General features: G+C 40.2%; 1 protein-coding gene across 1 annotated transcript in view; it reads left to right on the top strand.

Moving 5' to 3' along the window:
• COL19A1 (collagen type XIX alpha 1 chain) overlaps positions 1–12242 on the top strand; it is a 412517-nt gene that overhangs the window by 326052 nt on the left and 74223 nt on the right. Inside the window, exon 18 of the mRNA XM_070377142.1 lies at positions 11370–11414. Coding sequence (XP_070233243.1) covers positions 11370–11414 — 45 coding nt within the window. The remainder of the gene's footprint in view (positions 1–11369; positions 11415–12242) is intronic.

Here is a 12242-nt window from a genome sequence, read left to right on the forward strand (position 1 = left end):
GGGAGGGAGGTGGGAGGGGGATTCAGGATGGGGGACACATGTACACCCATGGCTGATTCATGTCAATGTATGGCAAAACCCACCACAATATTGTAAGGTAATTAGCCTCCAATTAAAATAATTTTTTTTAAAAAGAGTGGTGTCATCTGCATATCTGAGGCTATTGATATTTCTCCGGCAATCTTGATTCCAGCTTGCGCTTCATCCAGCCCGGCATTTCGCATGATGTGCTCTGCATATAAGTTAAATAAGCAGGGTGACAATATGCAGCCTTGATGTTCTCCTTTCTGAATTTGGAACCAGTCCATTGTTCGATATCTGGTTCTTTTACATGCGGCTGTTCAGTTTTCCCAGCACTTCTTACTGAAGAGACTGTCTTTTCTCCTTTGTATATTTTGCCTCCTTTGTCATAGATTAATTGACCATAGGTGTGTGGGTTCATTTCTGGGCTCTCTATTCTGTCCTGTTGAGCTGTGTGTCTGTTTTTATGCCAGAACCATATTGTCTTGACTTTTTAATATAATCTGAAGCCAGAGAGTGTAATAACTCCAGCTTTATTCTTCTTTCTCAGAATGACTTTGGCTATTCAGAGTCTTTTACAGCTCCATATAAATTTTAGGATTATCTGCTCTGGTTCTGTGGGGAAAAATGTAATGGATATTTTGATAGAGATTACATTAAATATGTAGATTGCTTTGGGTAGTATAACATTTTAACAATATTAAGTCTTCTGATCCATGAATATGGATCTTTACATTTCTTTGAATCATCTTCAATTTCCTTAATTATTGTTTTAGAGTTTTCAGAGCATAAATCTTTCATTTTCTGAGTTAAGTTTCCTCCTAGGTGTTTTATTCTTCTTGATTTGATTTGAAACAGAGTTGCTTTCTTGCTTTTTCTTTCAGACAGTTCATTATTAGTGTATAGAAAAGCAACATTTCTGTATGCTAGTCTCATAGCCTGAAACTTTACTGAATTCATTTATTAGTTCTAATAGTTTTTTGGTGGAGACTTTGGGGTTTTCTGTACAGAGTATCAAGTCATCTGCAAAAAGTGACAGTTTTTCTGCTTTCCTTCCTATTTGGATGCCTTTTATTTCTTTTCCATGTCTGATTACTGTGGCTAGGACTTCTAGTACTACATTAAGTAGAGGTGGCAAGAGTGAGCATGTATGTTTTCTTCCTGATTTTAGAGGAAAGGTTTTCAGCTTTTTACTGCTGAGTAAGATGTTAGCTAAAGGTTTGTCATAAATGTCATTTATTATGTTGAGATATGTTTCCTCTACACCAGCTTTGATGAGCATTTTTAATCATGAATGGATGTTGAATTTTGTCAGATGCTTTTTCTGTGTCTATTGAGATTATCTGATTATTTTTATCTTGCCTTTGTTAATGTTTTGTATCATATTGATTGATTTATGTTTATTGAACCACCCTTACATCCCTGGAATAAATCCCACTTGATCATGATTTATGATCCCTTTTATATATTGTCAAAATCAGTTTGCTAATATTTTTAAGGGTTTTTGCATCTATATCCATTAGAAATATTTTCTTTTTTTTCTGTAGTTTCTTGGTTTCAGCATCAAAGTAATGGTAGCCTCATAGAATGAATTTTGTAGTGTTCCTTTCTTTTCAAATTTTTGGGATAGTTGGAGAAAGATAGATTTTAACTCTATTTATTTGGTAGAATTCCCCTGTGAAGCTGTCTGGCCTTGATTTTTTTTTTTTTTTTCCCGCAAATTCAATTTCACTGCTAGTGATTGATCTGTTCAGATAGTCTATTTCCTCTTTATTCAGTCTTGGAAGATTGTATGTTTCTAGAAATTTGCCCATTTCTTCCAGGTTGTTCAATTTGTTGGCCTAAAACTGTTTGTAGTATTATCTTATGATTTTTGTATCTCTAAGACATCAGTTCTTACTACTTCTCTTCCATTTATTATTTTATTTGGATCCTCTCTATTTCTTGATAAGCCTCATTAAAGGCTTATCAACTTTAGCTTTTCAAACAACCAGCTCTTAGTTTCACTGATCTTTTCTATTTTTTTTTTTTTTTGCTTTTATTTTATGTATTTCCTCTCTGGTATTTATTATTTCCTTCTGCTGTTCTTCCTTTTATCATCCCTTTATATGATAAGTTAGATTTTTCACTTGAGGTTTTTTGCTTGTTTCTTGAGATAGGTCTGTCTCACTATGAACTTCCCTCTTAGGACTGCTTTTACTAAATCCTACAGATTTTGGAAAGTTGTGTTTTTATTTTCATTTGTCTCAAGTAATTTTCTGATTTCCTCTGTGATTTCTACATTGACCCATTGTTTTTTTTTCGTAGCATGTTGTTTAGCCTCCACGTGTTTGTATTTTTCCCATTTTTCTTCTATAATTGATATTTAGTTTCATATTATTGTGCTTAGAAAAAAATGCTTGATATATTTTCTGTCCTGTTAAATTGTTCAGACTTGTTTTGCAGCCTAACATGTGATTCATCCCAAAGAACATTCCATGGGCTCTTGAAAAGAATGTTTCTTTTGCTGTTTTTGGATGGAATGTCCTGTTAAGACCAACAGGACTTACCTATTAAGTTCAACTAGTCTAGCGTGTCTTTTAAAACTACGGTTTCCTTACTGCTTTCTTTTCTGAATGATCTATGCACTGATGTCAGTGGAATATTAAAGTCCACTACCACTAAAGTATTGTCAGTTTCTTCCTTTATACCTGTTAATATTTATACATATCGGTGCTTCTGTATGGGGTACATAGATATTAACAAGTATAATATCTCTTCTTGCATTGATCTTTGTATCGTTATATAATGCTTTGTCTTTTGTTACAGACTTTGTTTTAAAGTCTATTTTGTCTGATATGAGTAATGCTGCCTTTGCTTTCTTGTTATTTCCAACTTTTTCCATCCCTCACCTTCAGTTTGTTTCTCTTTACCTCTGAAGTGAATCTCTTATAAGCATCATACAGATGGGTCTCGTATTAATACAGTCAACCACTCTGTTTCTTCTGACTGGAGCATTTAGTCTGTCGACATTTAAAGTGAATTAACAGGAATGTACTCGCTGCCATTTTCTTACTTGTTTTCTGGTTGTTTTTGTAATTCTTCTGTTATTTTCTTATTGTTGTAGTTTCTTTTCTTGTGGTTTGATCATTTTCTTTAGTGGTGTGCTTGTACTACTTTCTCTCTAGTTTTTTGTGTATTTATTTTAGGTTTTTGGTTTGTGGTTACATATATGTTGACCTGTAACTATTTCTTTTTGTTTTAAACTGGTAGTCATTTAAGTGCAATCACAGTCTAAAATATTTATATTTTTTATTTTCAGTCATATTTTGTGTTTTTAATGTCATATTTTACACCTTCTAGTTTATCCCTTCACTGTTTATTATAGTATATTTTATAATTTTATTTCCTTTTAATCTTTGTAACTAGCTTAAATAGTTGATTCACAGCCATTGCTATATTTTTCCCTTTTCTAGTGGGATTTTTTTCCTTCCATAGATTCTTCCTTCTAACTATAACCTTTTCTTTTCCATTTAGAGATGACTCTTTAACTTTTCTTATAAGGTAATTTTAGTATTGATGAACTTTTTGAGTTTCTTCTTGTCTGAGAAGTTATCTCTCCTTCAATACTAAATGATGACTTTTCTGGGTAGATTAGTCTAGGTTGTAGATTTTTCCTTCTCAGCACTTTCCCTTCTGGCCTACAGAGTTTCTACAAAATCAGTTGATAGCCTTATGGAGGTTCCCTTGTATATGATTCTTTGTTTCTCTCTTGCTACCTTTAGAATTCACTTTAACATTTGCCATTTTAATTACATGTCTTGGTGTGGGTCTGTTTGGGTTCATCCTATCTGGGACCTTCTATGTTTCCTGAACTTGGATAATATTTCCTTCTTCAGGTTTGGGAAGTTTTCAGACATAATTTCACCAAATGCACTTTTTTACTACTGTCTGTATCTCTTCTCCTTCCGAGTTCCCAATAACACAAAGATTGATATGCTTGATGTTGTCTCAGAGCCCCCTTAAAGTGTTCTCATTTTTTAAAATTTGTTTTTCTTTTTTATGCTCTGATTGGGTGATTTTCATTATTATATCTTCCAGATCATTTATGTGTTCTGTGACACCTAAGTCTGCTGTTCATTCTTTTGTGTGTGTGTGTTGCTTATTTATTGTATTCTTCAGTTCTTCCTGGTTCTTTGTTATATTTTCTAGTTCCTTATTAAATTCTCAGTGTGTTCATCTATTCTTTTCTCTAAATCACTTAACATTGTTATTCCTAATGCCTTGAACTTTTTAACTGATGAATTATTTATTTGTTTTATTGCTTGTTTTCTTAAGAGTTTTCTTTTGTCTCATTTGAATCAAATTTGTCTTCTCATTTTGCTAACTTTCTCTGTCTCTGACATTAGGTGAAACAGTCACCTGTATGGTCTTGAAGGAGTGTCCTTTAGTGGGAGCATCCCTATATAGTCTGTATGTGCCCAGTGGGAGAGCTGAAGCTGACCTGAGCCTGAGTCACGTCTTCCCCTAGGATGTGCTGACTACTACCACCTTGGTAGAAAATGGAGCATGAGATGGCATTAGAGCTGGATCCAGGTGTGATTCAGGGCTTCTCCTCTGCTTCGTGATCATCACCACCCCCTTGGGGTGGGGGCAGGTTCCCGGTTGCTGGAGCAGAAGTCACGAAGGTCAGGCCTGAGGTGCTTCCATTCCCTCTGTGTGTGTGCTCTTGCCTCTCCCACGACCAGCACCCTTGCCTTAAAGGGAAGCAGTGCTGGAGCAAGAGGTCCTGGAATGAGTGCTTGGTGTGGGTCAGCATTCAGACTGTGGTGGTCCTGAGACCGTTGGAGTTCTGGACAGCTCCCAATCTGCTGCCTCCTGGAGTGACAGCAATGGCTGCTGCCCCCCATTCAGATGCTGTGCCAGGTCTTCATCCCCCTACTACTGTATACCTCCCTTGGCCTTGGCAGTCCTTACCCTAGTGTGGCGCTGTGCCACAGAGAAAGCGAGCTGGACCGGGCACTCAACTTGGGCCGGGCATACACTGAGGTAGCCACAGGAAACCATGCAGAGTTCAGATAGTTTTTATCTACTTCCTTCCTTCTTGGGCAAAAGCCAGTGTGTATGCTCTCTTCACAAGCAGACCTTAGGTTTCTTACACGCTCACTGTCAGTGACACTGCTTTTCAAGCCAGCTAAGGAGACGTACGGAGAAGGCAATGGCACCCCACTCCAGTGCTCTTGCCTGGAAAATCCCATGGATGGCAGAGCCTGGTAGGCTGTAGTCCATGGGGTCGCTAAGAGTCGGACACGACTGAGCGACTTCCTTTTCACTTTTCACTTTCATGCATTGAAAAGGAAATGGCAACCCACTCCAGTGTTCTTGCCTGGAGAATCCCAGGGGCGGGGGAGCCTAGTGGGCTGCCATCTATAGGGTCACACAGAGTCGGACACAACTGAAGCGACTTAGCAGCAGCAAGGAGACGTATCCTCCTGACATCAGTCCCTAAGACTGGGGTGCCCAAAGTGTGGTTCAAACTGCTCACTCCCCAGGGAGAATCTCTGAGCCTGTGTAATCCCCCTTCTCATCTGTGCCCTTCACTACAGGCACAATCCCAACCTGACTGCTTCTCTTCCCTTCCTACCTGATTTGTGTGCACCTCTCTTACAGTCTTGATTGTGTAAGTGTCTCTCTGTCAGTCTCTGGTTTGTTTGTAGTGAGAGCTGCTCCACACATGGATGTGTTATTGTTGTGTTCGAAGGGCGAGGTGAACTCAGTGCTGCCTACTGTGCCATCCTGATTTCCCCAGAATTCCTGAAATGTACAGGCATCACCCCACACAAAACAACCCTCATCACTGCACCACAGGGACTTTTCAACAATATATTCAAAATTGTACGTCTATTAAAGCTACTCAAAAGGTTTTTGAGAACCATTCAAATAACATGGCAGAAAGGCACAAAGTGACCTGGTAAAATTAGAATAACATCTGAGGCAGACTGTGGGCTCCAGAAACATAAGGACTAAGTCACCAAGAGTCAGACGTGACTGAGCAACTGAGCAACAACAAGTCTCTTATTATTTCTATGTGGTATGAAAGTCGCTTGGTCATGCCCAATGCTTTGCAACCCCAAGGACTGTACAGTCCATGGAATTCTCCAGGCCAGAATACTGGAGTGGGTTGCCATGCCTCCATCCAGGGGATCTTCCCAACCCAGGGATCAATCCCAGGTCTCCCGTATTGCCGGCGGATTCTTTACCAGCTGAGCCACAAGGGAAGCCCAAAAATACTGGAGTGGGTAGCCTATCCCTTCTCCAGGGAATCTTCCTGACCCAGGGATCAAACCCAGGTCTCCCACATTGCAGGCAGATTCTTTACCCACTGAGCCACAAGGGAAGCCATATTATTTCTATAGAGTCAAGAAATTGTCTGGTACAATTAGCTTGGAGAAAGCAGAGAGGAGAATCTCACATGTCAACAAATCAATGCAAATGAAGTTCAAGTTTGCGTCTGCCTTGAGTGTTGTTAGCCAAAGAGTGGATAACACCTATAGAGGCCACTGAGGGTCCTTATTTAGATAGGTTTCCTGAAATAGCTATTGCATGAAGCAACCATATGATACTCTGCTTGGCAGTAAATACCATGTTGTTTTTCTGGATGTGAAAACCTCCAGAAAAGTCAAGATTTTAGAACAATCGAGTATATGGATAGAATAATATGACTTGGTGCTGCAGAGGCATCTCTTCATCTCACAGCATCTGTGATGCCCTTTAGGTTGTTGGGGGATCAGCTAGGGAGGAGGACCTAAACCAAGGTGCTGTGAGATGCTCTCAGCAGATGTACTTTGAGTACTCTTCTGCTTTGAAAGTCAAAAGCATGGGGCATCCCAGTCCAGAACCATCCCTGACAACCTATGTCTTAGACCTGGGGTCCCCAACCCCTGGACCACACAGCAGGAGGTGAGCAATGGGCAGGCAAATGAGCAAAGTTTCATCTATATTTATAGCCACTCCTCATCATTTACATTACTACCTGAGCTCCCCTCCAGTGGTGAGATCAGTGGTGGCATTAGATTCTCACAGGAGTGCAAACCCTACAGTTCCCTGTGCATGCAAGGGATCTAGGTTGCACACTCCTTAGGAGAATCATCCTGAAACCATCCCCCCACCCTGTCTGTGGAAAAATTATCTTCCACACTATTGGTCCCTGGTGCCAAAAAGATTGGGGGGCCACTGTCTTAGACCAAGTATGTTCCACCTTCCCCACATATCTTAGCATAAGCACAGCCAGGCAGAGACTCTGATGGGCTGTGCATCAGAGCCCATTGGAGCCCATTGGCTCTAGGCCCAGATAGCAGTATTTTCAGGAAACTCCTAAAGTTTTATGTTTCTGTGGAGATTGCATTCAAACAGCTTACCATTTCATAACTGCTCATTCTTTATATATCTGACTCAGAGTGTCATACCTCACTTTCATATATGTCCTTGCACAGAAGAAACTATACAAAAAAATCTTATGATCCAGATAACCACGATTGTGTGATCACTCACCTAGAGTCAGACATCCTGGAGTGCGAAGTTAAGTGGGTCTTAGGAAACATCACTAGGAGCCAAGCTAGTGGAAGTGATGGAATTCCAGCTGAACTATTTCAGATCCTAAAGATTGATGCTGTTAAAGTGGTGCAGTCAATATGCCAGCAAATTTGGAAAACTCGGCAGTGGCCACAGGACTGGAAAAGGTCAGTTTCACTCCAATCCCAAAGAAAGGCAATGGCAAAGAATATTCAAACTACCGCACAATTGCATTCATCTCACACACTAGCAAAGTAATGCTCAAAATTCTCCATGCTAGACTTCAACAGTACATGAACTGAGAACTTCCAGATGTTCAAGCTGGATTTAGAAAAGGCAGAGGAACCAGATCAAATCGCCTATATCCGTTGTATTATAGAAAAAGCAAGAGAATTCCAGGAAAAAAAAACATCTGTTTCTGCTTCATTGACTATGCCAAAGCCTTTGACTGTGTGAATCACAATGGGAAATTCTTCAAGAGACGGAAACTACCAGACCACTTTACCTGCCTCCTGAGAAACTTGTATGCAGGTCAAGAAGCAACAGTTAGAACCAGAAAGGAGTACATCAAGGCTGTATATTGTCACCCTGCTTATTTAACTTACATGTTTCACATAATGCAAAATGCCAGGCTGGATGAAGCATAAGCTGGAATCAGTATTTCCAGGAGAAATATCAATAAACTCAGATATGCAGAGGACACCACCCTTATGGCAGAAAGAGAAGAGGAACTAGAGAGCTTCTTGATGAAAGTGAAAGAGGAGAGTGAAAAAGCTGTTTAAAGCTCAACATTCAAAAAACTAAGATCATGGCATCCAGTCCCATCACTTCATGGCAAATAGATGGGGAAACAATGCAAACAGTGAGAGACTTTATTTTGTGGGGCTCCAAAATCACTGCAGACAGTGACTACAGCCACAAAATTAAAAGATGCTTTCTCCTTGGAAGAAAAGCTATGGCAAACCTAGACAGCATATTTAAAATCAGAGACATTACTTTGCCAACAAAGGTTTATATAGTCAAAGCTGTGGTTTTCCCAGTAGTCATGTATGGATCTGAGAGTTGGACCATTAAGGCTGAGTACTGAAGAATTGATGCTTCTGAACTGTGGTGTTGGAGAAGACTCATGACAGTCCCTTGGACAGCAAGGAGATCAAACCAGTCAATCCTAAAGGAAATCAGTCCTGAATATTCATTGGAAGGACTGATACTGAAGCTAGCTCCAACACTTTGCCCACCTGATGTGAAGACCCGACTCATTAAAAAAGACCCTGATGCTGGGAAAGGTTGAAGGCAGGAGAAGGGGACAACAGAGGATGAGATGGTTGGATGGCATCACGGACTCAATGTACATGAGTTTGAGCAAACTCTGGGAGATGGTGAAGGACAGGGATGTCTGGCCTGCTGCAGTCCATGGGGTCGCAAAGAGTCAGACACGACTGAGAGACTGAACAACAACAGCAAATGATTTATAACTTAAGATTTGGGGACTACAATTTTTGTTTTCAATTTAGATATCTGAGATCAAAGGTAAGTAGGAAAAATGAGAGACTATCACAGGACCAGTAATATGTATAACAGCAGTTATTAACTACTTATTTTTTACAGAATTTTTAGTCTCTCTCTCCTCAAATTTTATTTTAATTTTTTCATTTTTAAAAATAATTTTATTTATTTATGTATTTTTGTCTGTGCTGGGTCTTCATTGCTATGTAGGCTCTTCTCTAGTTGCCATGAGCAGGCTTCTCATTGCAGTGACTTCTCATTGCAGAACAAGGGCTCCAGGCAGGCAAGCTTTAGCAATTGTGGTTTGTGGGCTGCAGAGCACAGGCTCAGTAGTTGTGCCTCATGAGCTTAGTGGCTCTGAAGCATGTGGGATCTTCCCAGATCAGGGATCAAACCCATGTCTCCTGTATTGGCAGGCAGATTCTTTACCACTGAGCCACCAGGGAATCCCCTAAACTACTTCTTTTTGACTAGAGTAGCATGAGTAATATAAAGGCACATTTAAAATGTTAAACTGTAACAACAGTGACTGGCTTATTTATTCAACAAATATTTATTGAGTGCTTCCTATATGTTAGATACTGCTATAGGCATGGGGTGGGCATTCAGTTCCAGGCCTCACAGGTCTTACATGCTAACATAAGAATTTTTGAAGAAATACAAAATTTTAAATGTTAGTTAGTATTAAGGAGAAACACAATGTCCAATGAGAAGGTGTGAGGGGAACCTGTCTGGAGACCCTCAGAATGCATTTTGTAATAGCTGAGATCTGAGTCACTGCTAACCAGATGAAGAGGTGAGGACAGAGTGGGGGACTACAGGGAGAGACAAGAAGGATCCTGGTCCATCTGAGAGGCTGAGAGAAGACCCTTTACATGACTTTGCTGAGGTTTTGAAGAAAGGAAGTCAGAACATCATTTAAAGATTGCATTCTGACCTTCTATAGAGAACATGTGTGTCAGAGGAGCAAGAGTAGGTTATAGAGGCCAGTGAGGGAGCCTTTGCAATGATCCTGCAAGAGTGCTGGTGGCCTTCCAGTGGAGGTAGCTGGAGTGAAGAGACTTGGGGCAGAGGCAACCGGACTGGATGATGTTATCCTTAAGGAGTAGAGTGTGTGTGAAGTCGCTCAGTCATATCCTGCTCTTTGCGACCCCATGGATTGTAGCCTACCAGGTTCTTCTGTCCATGGGATTCTCCAGGCAAGAATACTGGAGTGGGTTGCCATTTCCTTCTCCAGGAGATCTTCCCGACCCAGGGATTGAACCCAGGTCTCCCACATTGTAGGCAGACGCTTTACCATCTGAGCCACCAGGGAAGTAGAGGAGGCCAGTGTTAACGATGACACCTAGATGGAAGAAGAAAGAGTCTATGGACAGGAGAGGTTGGATGCAGATTTTCTTTCTTTATGTAATTTGTTTCAATTATAAAATGAAATTACCACTCATTTTCACAAGTCAAACTGCACAGATATGTTAGGAAGAAGTTAATTATCATCCTCCCACTTCTGGACTAACACCTGTTAACAATGAGTTATTCTCTTGTCTTTCTTACTCATATATGGCTGCGTTTTTATATTTTTAAATTCAGTTTTGAACTTGTTGAATATAACTCTCTTCTAGAATTTACAAGTGAACACATTAAGTAGAAAAGTAGATATAGGGGTCAAAACCCAGAAGGGAAACATGTGCTGGGTTTAGAGATTTGTCTGTCCTCGTGTAGATAATGCCTCAGCCATGGGATGGGCAAGCATACCTGGGACAAAAGGTTGAATCACAAGAAGAGAGCTGGAGGTAGTCCCGAGGAAGTCCAGGCTTGACCAGTGAGGAGCTGGTTGAAGAGGAGAGGTCAGAGAGACAGGAAGAAGAAGTAGAGTACATGTAATACAAGTCAAGAGCATGCCAAGTGCAGCCGAAAGGTCGATAATGGAACATCCATTACACTGAGCAACAAAGATACCACTACTAGTCTTGAAAGTTGTATCAAAACCAAACCAGGCTGCTGGGCATTAGTTTAGAGTTTTGCTATTTCGCCCCTGGAGAGGTGCTGTTTCTCCAGCATCACCTCCTGACCAGATAGGGTGGAGGTCACAGCAAGGACAAATAGGGTCTCAAAAGTGAGAGTTTTTCAGGAATGTTTGACAGAGGCAAATATTTCAGGAATATTTGACAGAGTGTGAGAGAGGCAAATCAGATAAAAGCTGTTACAGTGCTATTGTCTATTTTTATGTTAAAGTAGGGACTGTTTTAAAAATAAATGGATTTTTTTAAAATTTTTGTTTCATGTTTACTTAGGGAAATGTTGGTGAACATGGAGCTGGTGGTCTAAAAGGAGAGAAGGTAAGCAAATTTGCAGAGTGAGTAGAGACATCTAGGTTTTTACACCAATTCACACATTCACACGTCAGGACAGCCTCACTGCCCCGCAGGTTCCATGTTAGCCTGCAGGGGGCGCTACTCTCCCCGCCTCCTGACCAAGCAGAACTGAGCTCCGCCTCCCCTCGAAGCCCTGAGTAAGCTGACCACAGGAAGGGAACACTTCCACAGTGAAGGGAAATAGCTGTCACATAACTGTCACGGGTAAATGAAATTAGGACACATGTTTCAGTGTATAGTTAGATGTTTCTTGGATCCGCATCGGTGGCAAAAACAATCTGAAAGGCCCTGTGACAGGATGCCTGAGGCTTGCCATTTTTCTGTCCTCCTAAGTGTCCACACATAAGCTGTCATGGGAGCATTTTTGGGTGGGTTTTTATCATGTACAGTCACAGTTTAACCAAATAATTATTTCAAAACAGCTTTAAAATTAAAACACTGGTGAATTTCCGTTGCCTTCTCATTGTCATCATTCATGAGTTTAATTAATTAGCTGTGAAGATGACAAATACACTTGCCTTCTCAAAAAGATGTCTCACTCCTGTTTGATCCTGCAATTGTGATGACCTTAGACTCAGTGAGAAATTGCCATTGTCAAGGGAAAAAAAAATGAGGAAACTATATTCAATATTTTGTAATAACCTATAGGGAAAAGAATCTGAAAAAAAATATATATGTATGTAAAACTGAATAACTTTGCTGTACACCTTAAACTCACATGACATTGTAAATCAGCTATACTTCAATTTTAAAAAGAAAAAAGCCGAAAGAAACAATGCACATCAAATCTAC

Source organism: Bos mutus, chromosome 9 (genome assembly GCF_027580195.1).
Source record: "Bos mutus isolate GX-2022 chromosome 9, NWIPB_WYAK_1.1, whole genome shotgun sequence".
NCBI lineage: Eukaryota > Metazoa > Chordata > Mammalia > Artiodactyla > Bovidae > Bos > Bos mutus.